The 14,204-nt window shown below is 45.3% G+C and overlaps 1 protein-coding gene across 3 annotated transcripts in view; it reads right to left on the bottom strand.

The window, feature by feature from the left end:
* CPM (carboxypeptidase M) overlaps nt 1-14,204 on the bottom strand; it is a 65,974-nt gene that overhangs the window by 29,536 nt on the left and 22,234 nt on the right. For all 3 annotated transcript variants that reach the window (XM_074942077.1, XM_074942078.1, XM_074942079.1), the window contains exon 3: nt 2,355-2,452. In XM_074942077.1, the coding sequence (XP_074798178.1) occupies nt 2,355-2,452 (98 nt within the window). The remainder of the gene's footprint in view (nt 1-2,354; nt 2,453-14,204) is intronic.

The following is a 14,204-nucleotide window of genomic DNA, read 5'->3' as shown; positions in this document are numbered from 1 at the left end:
GTCTGATCACTAAAACTCTTTGTTGTTGACAACTGGCTCCTCAGGGGGATATATAATATCCAGGTATGCAATACAGCAGGCAAATGCTGAATATACAGCTTCATTGTCATAGTTGCTAGCCTATATCAATCAAGTCAATGCATGCTGTACACTTAACACAACACTTATTGGCTTAATATGTTAAAGGGGAAGTTGAATATATTAAAAGGGAGGTTGAATACCGCACCAGGAGACTAGCGCAGCAAAATTTTAGATTATGTGACTGAACATTCAAACTCCCTGATGTTCTCCTGTATAGGACTTAGTTTCCTATACTTTAAAATCTTTTTATGGCCAGAAAGTAAAACCAAATCTCAACTTTACACATGTTAATTCCATACACAGAACATGGACCTAAAGGTGACCATGTGTCCCTGGAAAGCAGGAACAGCCCTGTTTCCAGGCTCTCTCCCAGCTTCCCAATTGTTTTTTGCACATGCACCAGAGTGCTGTTCCAGCGTCTTGAGGATTTGATTGAAACTGGTTGTTAGAAGGAGCTGATGGGCAACTGAGCTAATGCACTGTGCAGGTCAAGGACCACTCTCTCACAACCAAGCCTGTCCCCCTTTAGCTCTGTCCACACAATCAAATGCACATAGTGAGATTCTGAGCAATGCATTGAGCTTAGCTACCCCAGTGCCCAAAGAACAAAGTCTGTGCATTCTAACAAACAATGCAAGAAACTAGTTTAATTAGGGGAAATTTGTCATATAGGTCAGTGTCATAATTACCTCTGTAAGGTTTTGGGGGCATGAACTGTTTTTGTTCTATGTTTGTATGGCACCTAGCACAATGGGGGCCAGGTCCATGATGAGGTCACCTGGTGCTACAATAAATACGTTCACAATATTGTTATAGCATAGTTTGTGCTATTCTTCAGGAGTAGGAAGCTTGTGCTGTATAATCTATATTTCTTTCTAGATTTCAAGAATGTATAGTATGGAATTTTGCTGCTATTCTGCTGAATTATCACCAAGAACGCCCTCTCATATTGGGAGTCTACATCAGTCAGATGAAGTAAAATGTAAGGCATCTTGAACATGCCTATTAAAAGTAGTTATAGCTTTTGTTTTTAAAAGGGCCTCGAGTAAGAAATAGGTGAAATATCTGAAGAAAGGAGAAATCAGAAAAGTGAAAAAATGAAATCTGTGCTCACAGGTACAGTGGATATTGCACAATGGAATTACAATGGTAGCCAATGTATCTTCCATAAAGTAAAGACATTCTTTCCACAATGTGCTGATGTCTGCAAGTTTCTGTTTTGTGTTCATAAACTTATCTCAGCCACATTAGGTATTGCATTTTAGTGATGGGTACCAATGCAGAGTCTGTTTTCATAAAGTAAGCCAGCTGGCCCTAGATAGGGCAATTATCACTCATTTTTGGACTCACTGGGTTGTATCTAACATTACTGATAAGACCGTAGTACTTTCCCAAAAAAGCGGTTACATTTATGACTCATTCCAAGTTATGCTAGGGTCTCAGGGCATTATCCAGAAAGGGGACATGTAAAGTTTACTCCATGTCTGCCATCTCAAACAGGTATCAACTGATGCAAGAGGAAGTCTAATGTGCTCTGTGTAAAGTGCTGAACTCTGCGACCTTACATTTAGCTTCCGTGGACATTCTGTAGGAGGTCCATATACCATACATTGAATGTTTAATGTGCTTTCTCTCTCTAGTGGACCTGACAGATGATCTGTAATGGAGAAAAGAGAATGCTTGTTCTCTTTTTTGATATATGAAGGAAGCCTAAAAATTTGTTTTTCCTCAAAAAATAAATGCTTATTTACATTAGAAATTCAGGTCTTTTCTGGGGTGGAAAAAGACTGGTGAACTAATGAAAATGGCAGTATCCCAGACTCAAGGGAGGGAAAATTGTGCTATTAAAAGGGAAAGATTTTTAGTCTGACTGTTTAAAAGCTTTTTTCGATGTTTTGTTGACAAATTTTGGAGAAAGGAAGTAGTCTTGTTAAAAATTAATACACATTCCTTCAATTAACTTAAGAGCTCACACAAACACCTGAGACCTTCCAGAGATCCTCCACCAAACCCAGGAAAGATCAGACTTGAGATTTCTTAGATTGAAGAAAAACAAACAGAAATTTAAACATTTCAGGCCTTTTCAAACAGGCACAAAGGGCATAAGCCCATTTCAAGTCCTTTGTAGGTCACCTTTTCGAATTTCGGAGAAACTAGAGGGGTATAGTAAACCCCAATAATTAGTAATATGAGCATAAGCAAAATTCCTTTTAAGATCCCTGGTAAATGTTTTGCTGTAATCGACACTGCAAAAATTGAAATTGTAGACATACCTCATCCCCATGCATATTAGCAATATACTTGAATTCTGGTATGCCAATGGTATGTTGTGTTGGAAACCTTCCCAGAACAAGAACCCACAGGTCTCTACCTTTAAGAGGGGAACAGGAAAAAAAATGTTAAGTGTCAAATGATACAAACTTTTAGACCAGCCTACCCTCTGTATAGCATAATATAGTAGATTTTTTTAAATAAACTTCAGAACTGTATTTTGTCTTCAAAGCCCAAGTTAAAAATGTACTGAGGTATTTTTGTATAATGCTCCAGTCTTCAAGCTAGACAGTTTTCTAAGATACTCTTTTAAATTTAAGTTTATTGAATGTGAGAAGAGAGCATCTGGGGGGAAAACACACACACACACACATCTGCTACTAAGCAACAGGAAAACAAAAGAAAACAGTTTCCTCATGAACAGGCAAAATATTTCAACACCAAGTAAAATAGGAGCATCAACCTGCAAAATAAAATACAGTAATGAATTGTTGGTGAGACAGCTGGAGACACTGGAATAATTATAACAAAATTTCTCTGAGGTAAACAGGGATAAGAAATGAGTCATAAAAATAAAGTTAACTATTATGTATTATCTATAGCAATAGCTTTTGTTGTTGTTGGGGACCTGTCTTGCCACGTTTCCTCAGGGGAGTAGTCTCATTGCAGGATTAGGCCCTAGATTATCAAATTTAAATTGGCTGCCAAAATGTGATCAGATTTAGGAAGTGAAGTAGGATACTCTGCCACTATTCAAAGCTACCATCTTATCTTTCATTGAAAGGGGAGAGTTAAAGGGAAAAATAGATTTGCTGAAATTAATCTTCCTAGCAGACCCTGGAACTACCCACAACCAAAGCACCCATTACTCTGTGTAAAATAAGCTAATGGATGGAGACAAGACTTGTCTTGTACATGTAAATAAATGGACCTAGGAGGTGTCTGTTCTAATTAGCAGCATGTCAAAATTATCAACGTTAAAGAAAAACAAGAAGACTATACCTAATTTTTAAAAGGATAGTATATTGAAACATTACTAATCTGTAGCTATTTATACAAAAGGATTGCACTATAGCAAAAATAAAGGTACATACTAACAGAAAACACTGCCTTACCTAGTGGATCTGTGGGCTTGCTTTTTCCAATCTTGTATATATCTTTGTTTAAACTTAATTTTTTTAAACCAAAAGCAGACCACATGTAATGGACCACTTTGATGTACATACACGTTTAGCCCTAAATCTGACTTCTTCAAAGCTGATTGCATTCAAATAGCAAATATTTTTGTGACTAGTAGAGCTTCTGTTTTACCATATTAGAGCCATTTTACATTTGTGAATCTTCAAAACTGGTCTGCATGATTCATTTGAAGAAATCAAATAAGTTTATTCCATACTTTAAATACTTTGCTGATCAGTCCGTGAATTCTAATACCAAATACTCTGAGCCAACAATGGGTGATATTCACTCAATACCAACTGCTTTGCAAACAGCAAGGCTTCTTTGGGAATATTTCAGTATACAATCTCCCCCACTCTCCTCTCCTCCTCACTCTATCCCCCAAAAAACCCTCCCCAACCCAATAAAAAACTAGAATTTGTCAAAATTTGCTACAGTGCATGTCTCAAAGTTCTAAATAGTTTTATAGATTGTACCCTCTGTTTAATTATGAGGTGCCCAGGCCCAGAGTAATCCTGATTCTTTAGAGTAAGGAATAGGACTGTATTCCCTCGAATATCCACATCGGTCACTTGAATGTTGGCACAAATGCCAGTTACTATACCTGTACCAAGTAAGTCCTTCAATGCATAACAGGCATAAAAATTGCTTGCATGTAGTACAATCTCTGCAACATGATTTTTTTGATTCAGGTTTGTTTTAAAACACAACTATCGTGTAATATTCAATGCTATCACTAAGCACTGGTTGTTGATGGGAACAGAACACCATAGTTACATAGGGTATGTTTATACTACGAAATTAGGCTGACTTTATAGAAGGTGATTTTTAGAAATCGATTTTATACAGTCGGTTGTGTATGTCCCCACTAAGCGCATTAAGTCGGCGGAGTGCGTCCTCACTACTGTGGCTAACATCGACTCACGGAGTGGTGCACTGTGGGAAGCTAGCCCACAGTTCCCGCAGTCTCCGGTGCCCATTGGCATTCTGGGTTACGCTCCCAATGCCTGATGGGACAAAACATTGTTGCGGGTGGTTTTGGGTACATGTCGTCAGTCTCCCCTCCATCCCTCCCACCCGCCCTCGCTCCCTCCGTGAAAGTAACTGCAGACAATCATTTTGCGCCTTTTTTCCTGGGTTACCCATGCAGACGCCATAGCATGGCAAGCATGGAGCCTGCTCAGCTCACTGCTGCTATTGCGAGCATTGTAAACACCTTGCGCATTATACTGCAGTATGGGCAGAACCTGGCTAATAGACGGAAGCACGAGGACGATTGTGAGGAGGACATGGACACAGACGTTCCTGAAAGCATGGGATGTGGCAATTGGGACATCATGGCGGTAGTGGGGCTGGTTGATATAATGGAACGCCAATTCTAGGCCCAGAAAACAAGCACAGACTGGTGGGACTGCATAGTCTTGCGGGTATGGAATGATTACCAGTGGCTGCGAAACTTTCGCATGCATAAGGCCACTTTCCTGGAACTCTGAGTTGCTTTCCCCCACCCTGAAGTGCAGGAATAGCAAGATGAGAGCTGCCCTGATATCTGAGAAGGAAGTGGCGATAGCCCTGTGGAAGCTTGTTATGCCTGACTGCTACTGGTCAGTCGGAAATCAATTTGGAGTGGGCAAATCTACTGTGGGGACTGCTGTGATTCAAGTAGACAATGCAATCACTGACATGTTGCTATCAAGGGTAGTGACTCTGGGAAATGTGCAGGTCGTAGTGGATGGCTTTGCTGCAATGGGTTTCCCTAACTGTGGTGGGGCGATAGATGGAACGTATATCCCTATTTTGGCAGCGGATCACCTTGCAAACCAGTACATAAACTGCAAGGGGTACTTCTCAATGGTGTTGCAAGTACTGGTGGATCACAAGGGACATTTCACCAACATCAATGTGGGATGGCTGGGAAAGGTGCATGACATCTTTAGAAACTCCGGGCTGTTTGAGCAGCTTCAAGAAGGGACTTACTTCCCAGACCAGAAAATTACTGTTGGGGATGTTGAAATGCCAATAGTTATCCTTGGAGACCCGGCCTACCCCTTGCTCTCATGGCTTATGAAGCCATACACCGGCAGCCCGGACAGTAGTAAGGAGCAGTTCAACTATAGGCTGAGCAAGTGCAGAATGGTGGTAAAATGTGCCTTTGGACATTTAAAAGCTCGCTAATGCTGTTTGCTGACTAGGTTAGACCTCAAGCAACCAATATTCCCATTGTTATTACTGCTTGCTGTGTGCTCCATAATATCTGTGAGAGTGAGGGGGGAGATGTTTATGGCAGGGTGGGAGGTTGAGGCAAATCGCCTGGCTGCCAATTTTGAACAGCCAGACACCAGGGCGATTAGAAGAGCACAGGTAGGCGCGCTGCGCATTAGAGAGGCTTTGAAAACCAGTTTCATGACTGTCCAGGCTACGGTGTGAAAGTTGTGTGTGTTTCTCCTTGATGCAAACCCGCCCCCTTTGTTGATTTTAATTCCCTGTAAGCCAACAACCCTCCCGCCTTCGATCACACCTGGCAAAGGAAATAAAGTCACTATTGTTTTGAAACCATGCATTATTTCTTTATTAATTAAAAAAAAAGGGGGAGATAACTGATAAGGTAGCCCGGGTGGGGTAGGGTCAGGTGGGGGGAAGGACAAGGGCACATTGCTTATTGTAGCCACACTACAAATCAAAACTGTTTGAATGACAGCCTTCTGTTGCTTGGGACATCCTCTGGAGTGGAGTGGCTGGGTGCCCAGAGCATTGCCCCCCCCAGCATTCTTGGACGTCTGGGTGAGGAGGATATGGAACTTGGGGAGGAGGGCAGGCTGTTGTACAGTGGATGCAGAGGTGGTCTGTGTTCTTGTTGGCTTTCCTGCAGCTCCACCAGACGCCTGAGCACGTCCGTTTGCTCCCCCATTAGCTCAGCATCACCTCCTGCCTCTGCTCTTCGCACTCACTTAATGATTTCCTGGACTCTGCCACTGAATGCCTCCATGTTTTCAGCTGTGCCCTATCAGTGCGGGAGGACTGCATGAGCTCGGAAAACATGTCATCGCGAGTGCATTTTTTTCGCCTTCTAATCTGTGATAACCTCAGGGATGGAGATGATAGTGGGAGCACAGAAACATTTGCACCTGCAGGGGGATAAAAAGGGAGAGTAAAATTTAAGATGATACATTTCTGAGAACAAAAGGGAGACTCTTTCACAGTGAATCAAGCAATTCACAGAAGACAGCACATGTGCTTTAGGTACAAACAGCATTTTGCCTTTTATATTGAGCGCCTGCCAGTATGGTGACACATCACACACGGCTGGGCAACAGAATTCGGTTTCCAGGCAGCCATGGTAAGCCAAAGGGTACATGGGTTTGGCTTCTAACGCCTTCATAACATGTGGGAATGTTTTCAAACTGCAGCGTCCTCCTTTCCCATAGCAAGCAATGCCGGTTGGGTTTGCCATTTAAAAGGAGGGGCTGCGGTTTTCGGGTGGATGTGCAGCACACATCTCCGCCCACCCCTCTGCATGGCTATTTGGGATGATCCCTTCACCCCTCCCCCTGCTGCGTGGCTATGGGATGATCCCTTTTAGCCAAGCGCAAACAGTCCAGCATGAACGGGGTCCTTTTATTGTTCCCTTACAAAAATTTCCCTATTTCAACCAGGTGACCATGAATGATATCACTCTACTGAGGCTAACACAGAAAGATAAGGACCAAATGTTGCTTGAATGTGACCAAAACCCAGGACCAGTCGCTGCCATGCTTTGTGCGGCAATGATTCCAGACTACTTGCTACTGGCTTGGCGTGGTAAATTGTCCTACCGTGGAGGACGAAATAAGGCAGCCCTCCCCAGAAACCTTCTGCAAAGGCTTTCAGAGTACCTCCAGGAGAGCTTCACGGAGATGTCCCTGGAGGATTTCCGCTCCATCCCCAAACATGTTAACAGACTTTTCCAGTAGCTGTACTGGCCGTGAATGCATCCCAAGTCTTCAGGGTAAATCAAACATTAAACACTATTGCTTTTAAACCCTGTACTGTTATTACAAATGTGCACTCACCAGAGGCCTTCTCCGCCTTCAGGGTCGGGGATCTCACCTTGGGAGGGTATTGGCTCCAGGGTGATGAAAAGGTCCTGCCTGCTGGGGAGAATGGATTCACCGTTTGCCGGCTGCGCATTCTCCTCCTCCTCCTCATCCACAAAATCCTCCTCCGTGTTGCGTGAGACTCCCCCCTTGCAGGTGTCCTCCTGACAGTGGTGGGGTAGTGGTAGGGTCCCCCCCTAGAATGCCATGCAGCTGATCATAGAAGCGGCATGTATAGGGCTCTGACCCAGAGTGACCATTTGCCTCCTTTGTCTTTTGGTAGGCTTGCCTGAGCTCCTTGACCTTCACGTGGCACTGCTGTGTGTCCCTGTTGTAGCCTCTGTCCATCATGCCCTGTGCAATTTTGGCATATATATATTTTATATATAAGCATTTCTTCTTTTTGATCGGAGTTCGGCCTACACAGATTCTTCTCCCCATACAGCAATCAGATCCACTGTCTCCCGTTCGCTCCATGCTGGAGCTCGTTTGCGATTGTGGGGGGACTGCATGGTCACCTGTGCTGCTTAACCCGCCACGCTGACCAAACAGGAAATGAAATTCAAAAGTTCCCAGGGTTTTTCCTGTGTACCTGGCTAGTGCATCGGAGTTGAAAGTGCTGTCCAGAGCGGTCACATTGGAGCACTCTGGGATAGTTCCCGGAAGCCAATAATGTCGATTTGCATCTGCACTACCCCAAATTCAACCCAGCAAGGTCAATTTTAGTGCTACTCCCCTCGCTGGGGAGGAGAAGAGAAGTCAATTTAAGAGCCCTTTAGGTTGACGGAATGGGGTTGCTTGTGTAGACGCATTCATTATAAAATTGACCTAACGCGGCTAAATTCAACCTAACCCTGTAGTGTAGACCAGGGCATAGAAAAGGCGAGTTAAGGCTGAACAGGATCTCCTTGTTATGTATAACAAAAAGCCTTGTATCTCTACTTTTATCAGTCTGTTTACTTAGTTCTGTTTCTGGGATTGCAAGTTGCTAAGAAAAACCAACAACGTACTTTTACAAGTGAACAGCTTTTAAATGTACATGTGATGTGTCTAACAATACATAGTAGGAGTTGTAATCTATTGTCCTTTTTTGTGAGAAGTGTGAAATTGCTGTGTGATTAGTACAGAGAAATTGCTAAGGGCAAGAGTTACCACCATATTAATTGTTTTTATTTACTCAGGTTTGAAATTTAGTGATCAAATGCTGCCAAGCGAAGACTGTTTACATTAAGAACAAATGAGTTTTTGATGCGATCTGCACTGGCCAGGGAACAGGATTAGAGTGAGCTTGAGCAGAGCACTTCATAATGAGAATTAACGAATAGATTAACATGAAGTTTAATGTTACTTCATGGGTAACACAGGCATGCATCTGCACTGCACTGTGTGTCCTGGATTCCTTGGAGTTAAATGAACTAAAACTACAGATGCCTCAAACATCACAGATCCATGACAGACAATTTCAGTGCCCTAATGAATAGTTAACAAAGCTCTCTGGGAAAGACATTCTTTATTCCCTGTACACAACCACGCTGTTGGCACTCAACAATATCGAGAACAACCTGTTTTGTTAAAACAGGAAACACTACATTCAAGATATCATCGCAAGTATGTTGGAGTTATGAATTCAGTCACTGTTTAGCCTTATTTAGCAGAATTTTGTGAAAATGACATGAGAAATGTTTTTAAATTGGAATTTAAAAAGTCTGACCCATACGAACATTGTCCTAAATAACTAAATGAATCAGAAACAACAACATTTTAATTTGAACAGCTGCTCTCAGATTCTGTCATTGAAATGGGAAACAAGATCTCACATCCTTCATGGAGTATTCATGACAATCTTTTAGCAAAGACAACTTGTCTTTAACAACTTCTACAGCAACTAAAATCTAAGCACTATGGCTGCCTATAACAAATGATATAACACAGCTCTTTGTCACACTCAGAGACACATTCTAGTGTCCTTTGTTTCCCTTTGGTTTTGAGATATCAGTCTGAAGTTAGTGTGTATCAAAGTGAGCTTTGTACTTTAACCTAGTTTTGGGCTGCCAAGATTGGAAAGCACAACTGGCAAATTACTACCACATCCAGTCGATTCTTTATAAATATACAATCCATTGTGGTCTGAGGTTGTACCAGGAGTATCCCTGTGACTAGATGAGAGCACATGTGAAAGAATCCATTAGCTATGTTTAAAGTTCCTAGGTATGTTACCCTCGGATTACCTTTATTTAAGTAGATCCATCTCTCTAGACACCCATAAACAAACTAACAGTCATGAATGAGTACACAAGTCCCTCAAGGCCCAGTGGGCTGGTGTGGAGGGTTGATGAGAGGATTAGCGAATGACACTATAGCCCAGATTTCTAGAGCAGTCGTTCTCAACCAGGGCATGCATACCTCTGGGGATACACAATGGTCTTGCATGGGGTGCATCAACTCATCTAGATATTTGCCTAGTTTTACAACAGGCTACATAAAAAGCACTAGCGAAATCAGTACAAACTAAAATTTCATACAGACAATGACTTGTTTATATGGCTCTATATACTATACACTGAAATGTAAGTACAATATTTATATTCCAATTGATTTATAATGATATGGTAAAAATGAGAAAGTAAGCAATTTTTTGGTAGTAGTGTGCTGTGATACTTTTGTTTTTTTGTGTCTGATTTTGTAAGCAAGTTGTTTTTAAGTGAGGTGAAACTTGGGTGGAAAGGTTGAGGGCCACTGTTCTAGGGACTGCAACCTGATCTCCCTTTTCAGGAAAGCAATTTTCTCTTAAAAATAACTTCTGGTGCAAAGGTTAGTGTCCATCACAGACCTGGTTGAGCTCTCCCTGATGGATATTTACCAGGCTGCTCTGGCTGTATCCAAACACTGAATCTATGTGCTTCCACGATCCCCCTAGACCTCAGAAGGCTTCAGCCACAGCCTGTGGCCTCTCAGGCACATGCCTATCTGATACCACTTCCAAGGAATGGCACCCCACAGTCCAACTGCCCTAAGCCTCCGAAGACACCCCACTCACTCAAGAACACCCTCTCCAGAGCTTGACCTGGGTATTCTGGTTTAGTTTTAACACTTCTTCAGGGATGCGTAGTTAAAGCAAGAACACAGAGATTCTGCAAAAAGAATTCTAAACCAATCACACTTTACTCATAGAAAAGCCAAGGAACTATACATGGAAAGACAACAAAACCTGCACGCAAATCCCTGCCTCAGTTTCCTCACCATTCCAACAGTCCTTTGGGATTTGGTCAGTGACTGTTCAAAGACTGCAAGATTCTGCCCTGCCACACCCATTCCTCCTGTTTAATCCTGTCTTCTTGTTCTGGTCATTGAGAGACCTTGTCCTTTTACAGTTTCTAATCCCCTCTGGCAAGTGATATGCCTGGTCAGCCTCAGTTCCCCCATCAGGTGATCTGTTGCTTTGTTACCAGCCCACTTGGAAGAGCTGGTTTCTGTTACCCGAAATTGGGCCAGTGCCCAAATTCGGGTAACAGTTTCCTTTGGCAATGGCCAGCTCTTCTGCCCAGATCCAGGGGTGCCATTTAGGGAGGTTTTGGGGGGTGGCGTGGAAGGAGAGGAACTGCCTCCCCCCCAAATTTTCCATATATGGGTGAAGTTTGCAGCAGGAGGGAAGATGCAGCCATGCTCTACCGCCATCTGCATCCGCTGCGCTGCCCCACCCCTGCCATGGAGCGCTGCTTGGGACTGAGAGCCTGATCTGCTGGGCAGGGGCTGATGTCAGGGTGTCCCCCGCCCACCGCCCATTGTGTCCCTGGGTGGGCAGAGCATGCCTCTTGCCCCAGCCCCTGGAGTAGGGTTGCTACGCATCTGGTTTTCAGCTGGAACACCTTGTCAAAAAGGGACCTTGGCGGCTACAGTCAGCAGTGCTGACCGGGTCACTAAAAATCCAGTCAGCGGTGCAGCAGGGCTAAGCAGGCTCCCTGCCTGCCCTGGCTCTGCGCAGCTCCCTGGAAGCAGCCGGCATGTCTAGCTCTTAGGTGCAGGGACGGCCTGAATGCCGGCTCTGCAGATCCCATTGGCTGGGCCAATGGGAGCTCCGGGGGCGATGCCTGAAGGCATGAGCAATGCACAGATCCCCCTGGCCCGTCAGCCTAGGAGCCGTACATGACAGCCACTTCCGGGAGCCCTGAAGCTCCGACCGACCAGAGCCTGCACCCCCTCCTGCCCCCAATCCACTGTCCCAGCACTGAGCCCCCTTCTGCACCCCAAGCCCCTCATCCCTGGCCCCACCCCAGAGCCTGCACCCCCAGCTGGAGTCCTCACCCCCTCACACACCCCAACCCTCTGCCCCACCCCAGAGCCCCCTCACGCACCCTGAACCCCTCATTTCTGACCCCACCCACAGAGCCCGCACCCTGAGCCGGAGCCCTCACTCCCCCACACACTCCCAGCCCCAGCCCTGAACCCCCTCCTACACCCCAAACCCCTCATCCTCAGCCCCACCCCAGAGCCTGCACCCCCAGCCAGAGCCCTCACCCCCTCCCACACCCCAACTCCCTGCTCTAGCCCGGTGAAGATGAGCAAGTGAGTGAGGGTTGGGGAGAGTGAGTGACAGAGGGAGGGGGGATGGAGGGACCGGGGGTGAGGCAAGGGTGTTCAGTTTTCTGCAATCAGAAAGTTGGCATCCCTACCTCGGAGCTGCCCCCACTGTGTCACAGAGAGACTGAGTGCATGGCTGGTCCCTCAGCAGGAGCACCCCCTCAGACACAGCCCCTCCCTGCATCCTGAGCTACACCCCTCCCAAGTCCCGGCACACAGCGCCTAGCTACCCCCTGCCTGGACACTGAGCTACACCCCTCCCCGCACACAGCCCCTCCCTACAGCCTGAGCCACACCCCCTGCCTGCACCCTGAGTGGTTTTCAAACTTTTTGAGCTGAACGCCCCCTTTGCATTATAATTTTTGTTTGTGCCCCTCCCCCCACATCTGCAAAAAAACTAGTTTTCAGGTGCCTAAGTAGCCCCTGGAATCACGGTTAAAGTTGCCTCCCCCAAATTTGAAATGGCACCCCTGCCCATATCCACAAAGGAACTTAGGTGTTACAACACTGAGCATCACAACACCTAACTTTTAGGCACTTAGCCTTGGTCTACACTAGGAGTTGAGGTTGAATTTAGCAGCGTTAAATTGATTTAACCCTGCACCTGTCCACACAACGAAACCCTTCTTTTTGACTTAAAGTGTTCTTAAAATCGATTTCCTTCCTCCACCCCCGACAAGGGGATTAGCGCTGAAATCAGCCTTGCTGGGTCAAATTTGGGGTACTGTGGACACAATTAGACTCCAGGGGAGCTATCCCAGAGTGCTCCATTGTGACCGCTCTGGACAGCACTCTCAACTCAGATGCACTGGCCAGGTAGACAGGAAAAGGCCCACGAACTTTTGAATTTCAATTTCCTGTTTGGCCAGTGTGGCAAGCTGCAGGTGACTATGCAGAGCTCATCAGCAGAGGTGACCATGATGGAGTCCCAGAATCGCAAAAGAGCTCCAGCATGGACCGAACGGGAGTTACGGGATCTGATCACTGTATGGGGAGAGGAATCCGTGCTATCAGAACTATGTTCCAGTTTTTGAAATGCCAAAACCTTTGTCAAAATCTCCCAGGGCATGAAGGACAGAGGCCATAACAGGGACCCAAAGCAGTGCCGCGTGAAATTTAAGGAGCTGAGGCAAGCCTACCAGAAAACCAGAGAGGCGAACGGCCGCTCCGGGTCAGAGCCCAAAACATGCTGCTTCTATGATGAGCTGCATGCCATTTTAGGGGGTTCAACCACCACTACCCCAGCCGTGTTGTTTGACTCCTTCAATGGAGATGGAGGCAACACGGAAGCAAGTTTTGGGGATGAGGAAGATGATGATGATGATGAGGTTGTAGATAGCTCACAGCAAGCAAGCGGAGAAACCGGTTTTCCCGACAGCCAGGAACTGTTTCTCACCCTGGACCTGGAGCCAGTACCCCCCGAACCCACCCAAGGCTGCTTCCTGGACCCAGCAGGCAGAGAAGGGACCTCTGGTGAGTGTACCTTTTAAAATACTATAAATGGTTTAAAAGCAAGCATGTTTAATGATTAATTTGCCCTGGCATTTGCAGCTCTCCTGGATGTACTCCCAAGCCCTTGCAAAAGGTTTCTGGGGAGGGCAGCCTTATTCCGTCCACCATGGTAGGACACTTTACCACTCCAGGCCAGTAGCACATACTCAGGATACATTGTACAACAAAGCATTGCAGTGTATGTTTGCTGGCGTTCAAACAACATCCGTTCTTTATCTCTCTGTGTTATCCTCAGGAGAGTAATATCATTCGTGGTCACCTGGTTGAAATAGGGTGCTTTTCTTCAGGGGACATTCAGAGGTGCCTGTTCCTGCTGGGCTGTTTTGTGGCTGAACAGAAATGTTCCCCGCTGTTAGCCATGGGGAGGGGGGAGGGATCAGGGGCTAGCCACGTGGTGGGGGGAGGCAAAATGCGACCTTGTAACGAAAGCACATGTGCTATGTATGTAATGTTAACAGCAAGGTTTACCGTGAAAGAGTGTACCCATTGTTCTATAAAATGTGTCTTTTT

Source organism: Natator depressus, chromosome 1 (assembly GCF_965152275.1).
Source record: "Natator depressus isolate rNatDep1 chromosome 1, rNatDep2.hap1, whole genome shotgun sequence".
Lineage (NCBI taxonomy): Eukaryota > Metazoa > Chordata > Testudines > Cheloniidae > Natator > Natator depressus.
This window is presented reverse-complemented; position numbering and strand designations above follow the sequence as displayed.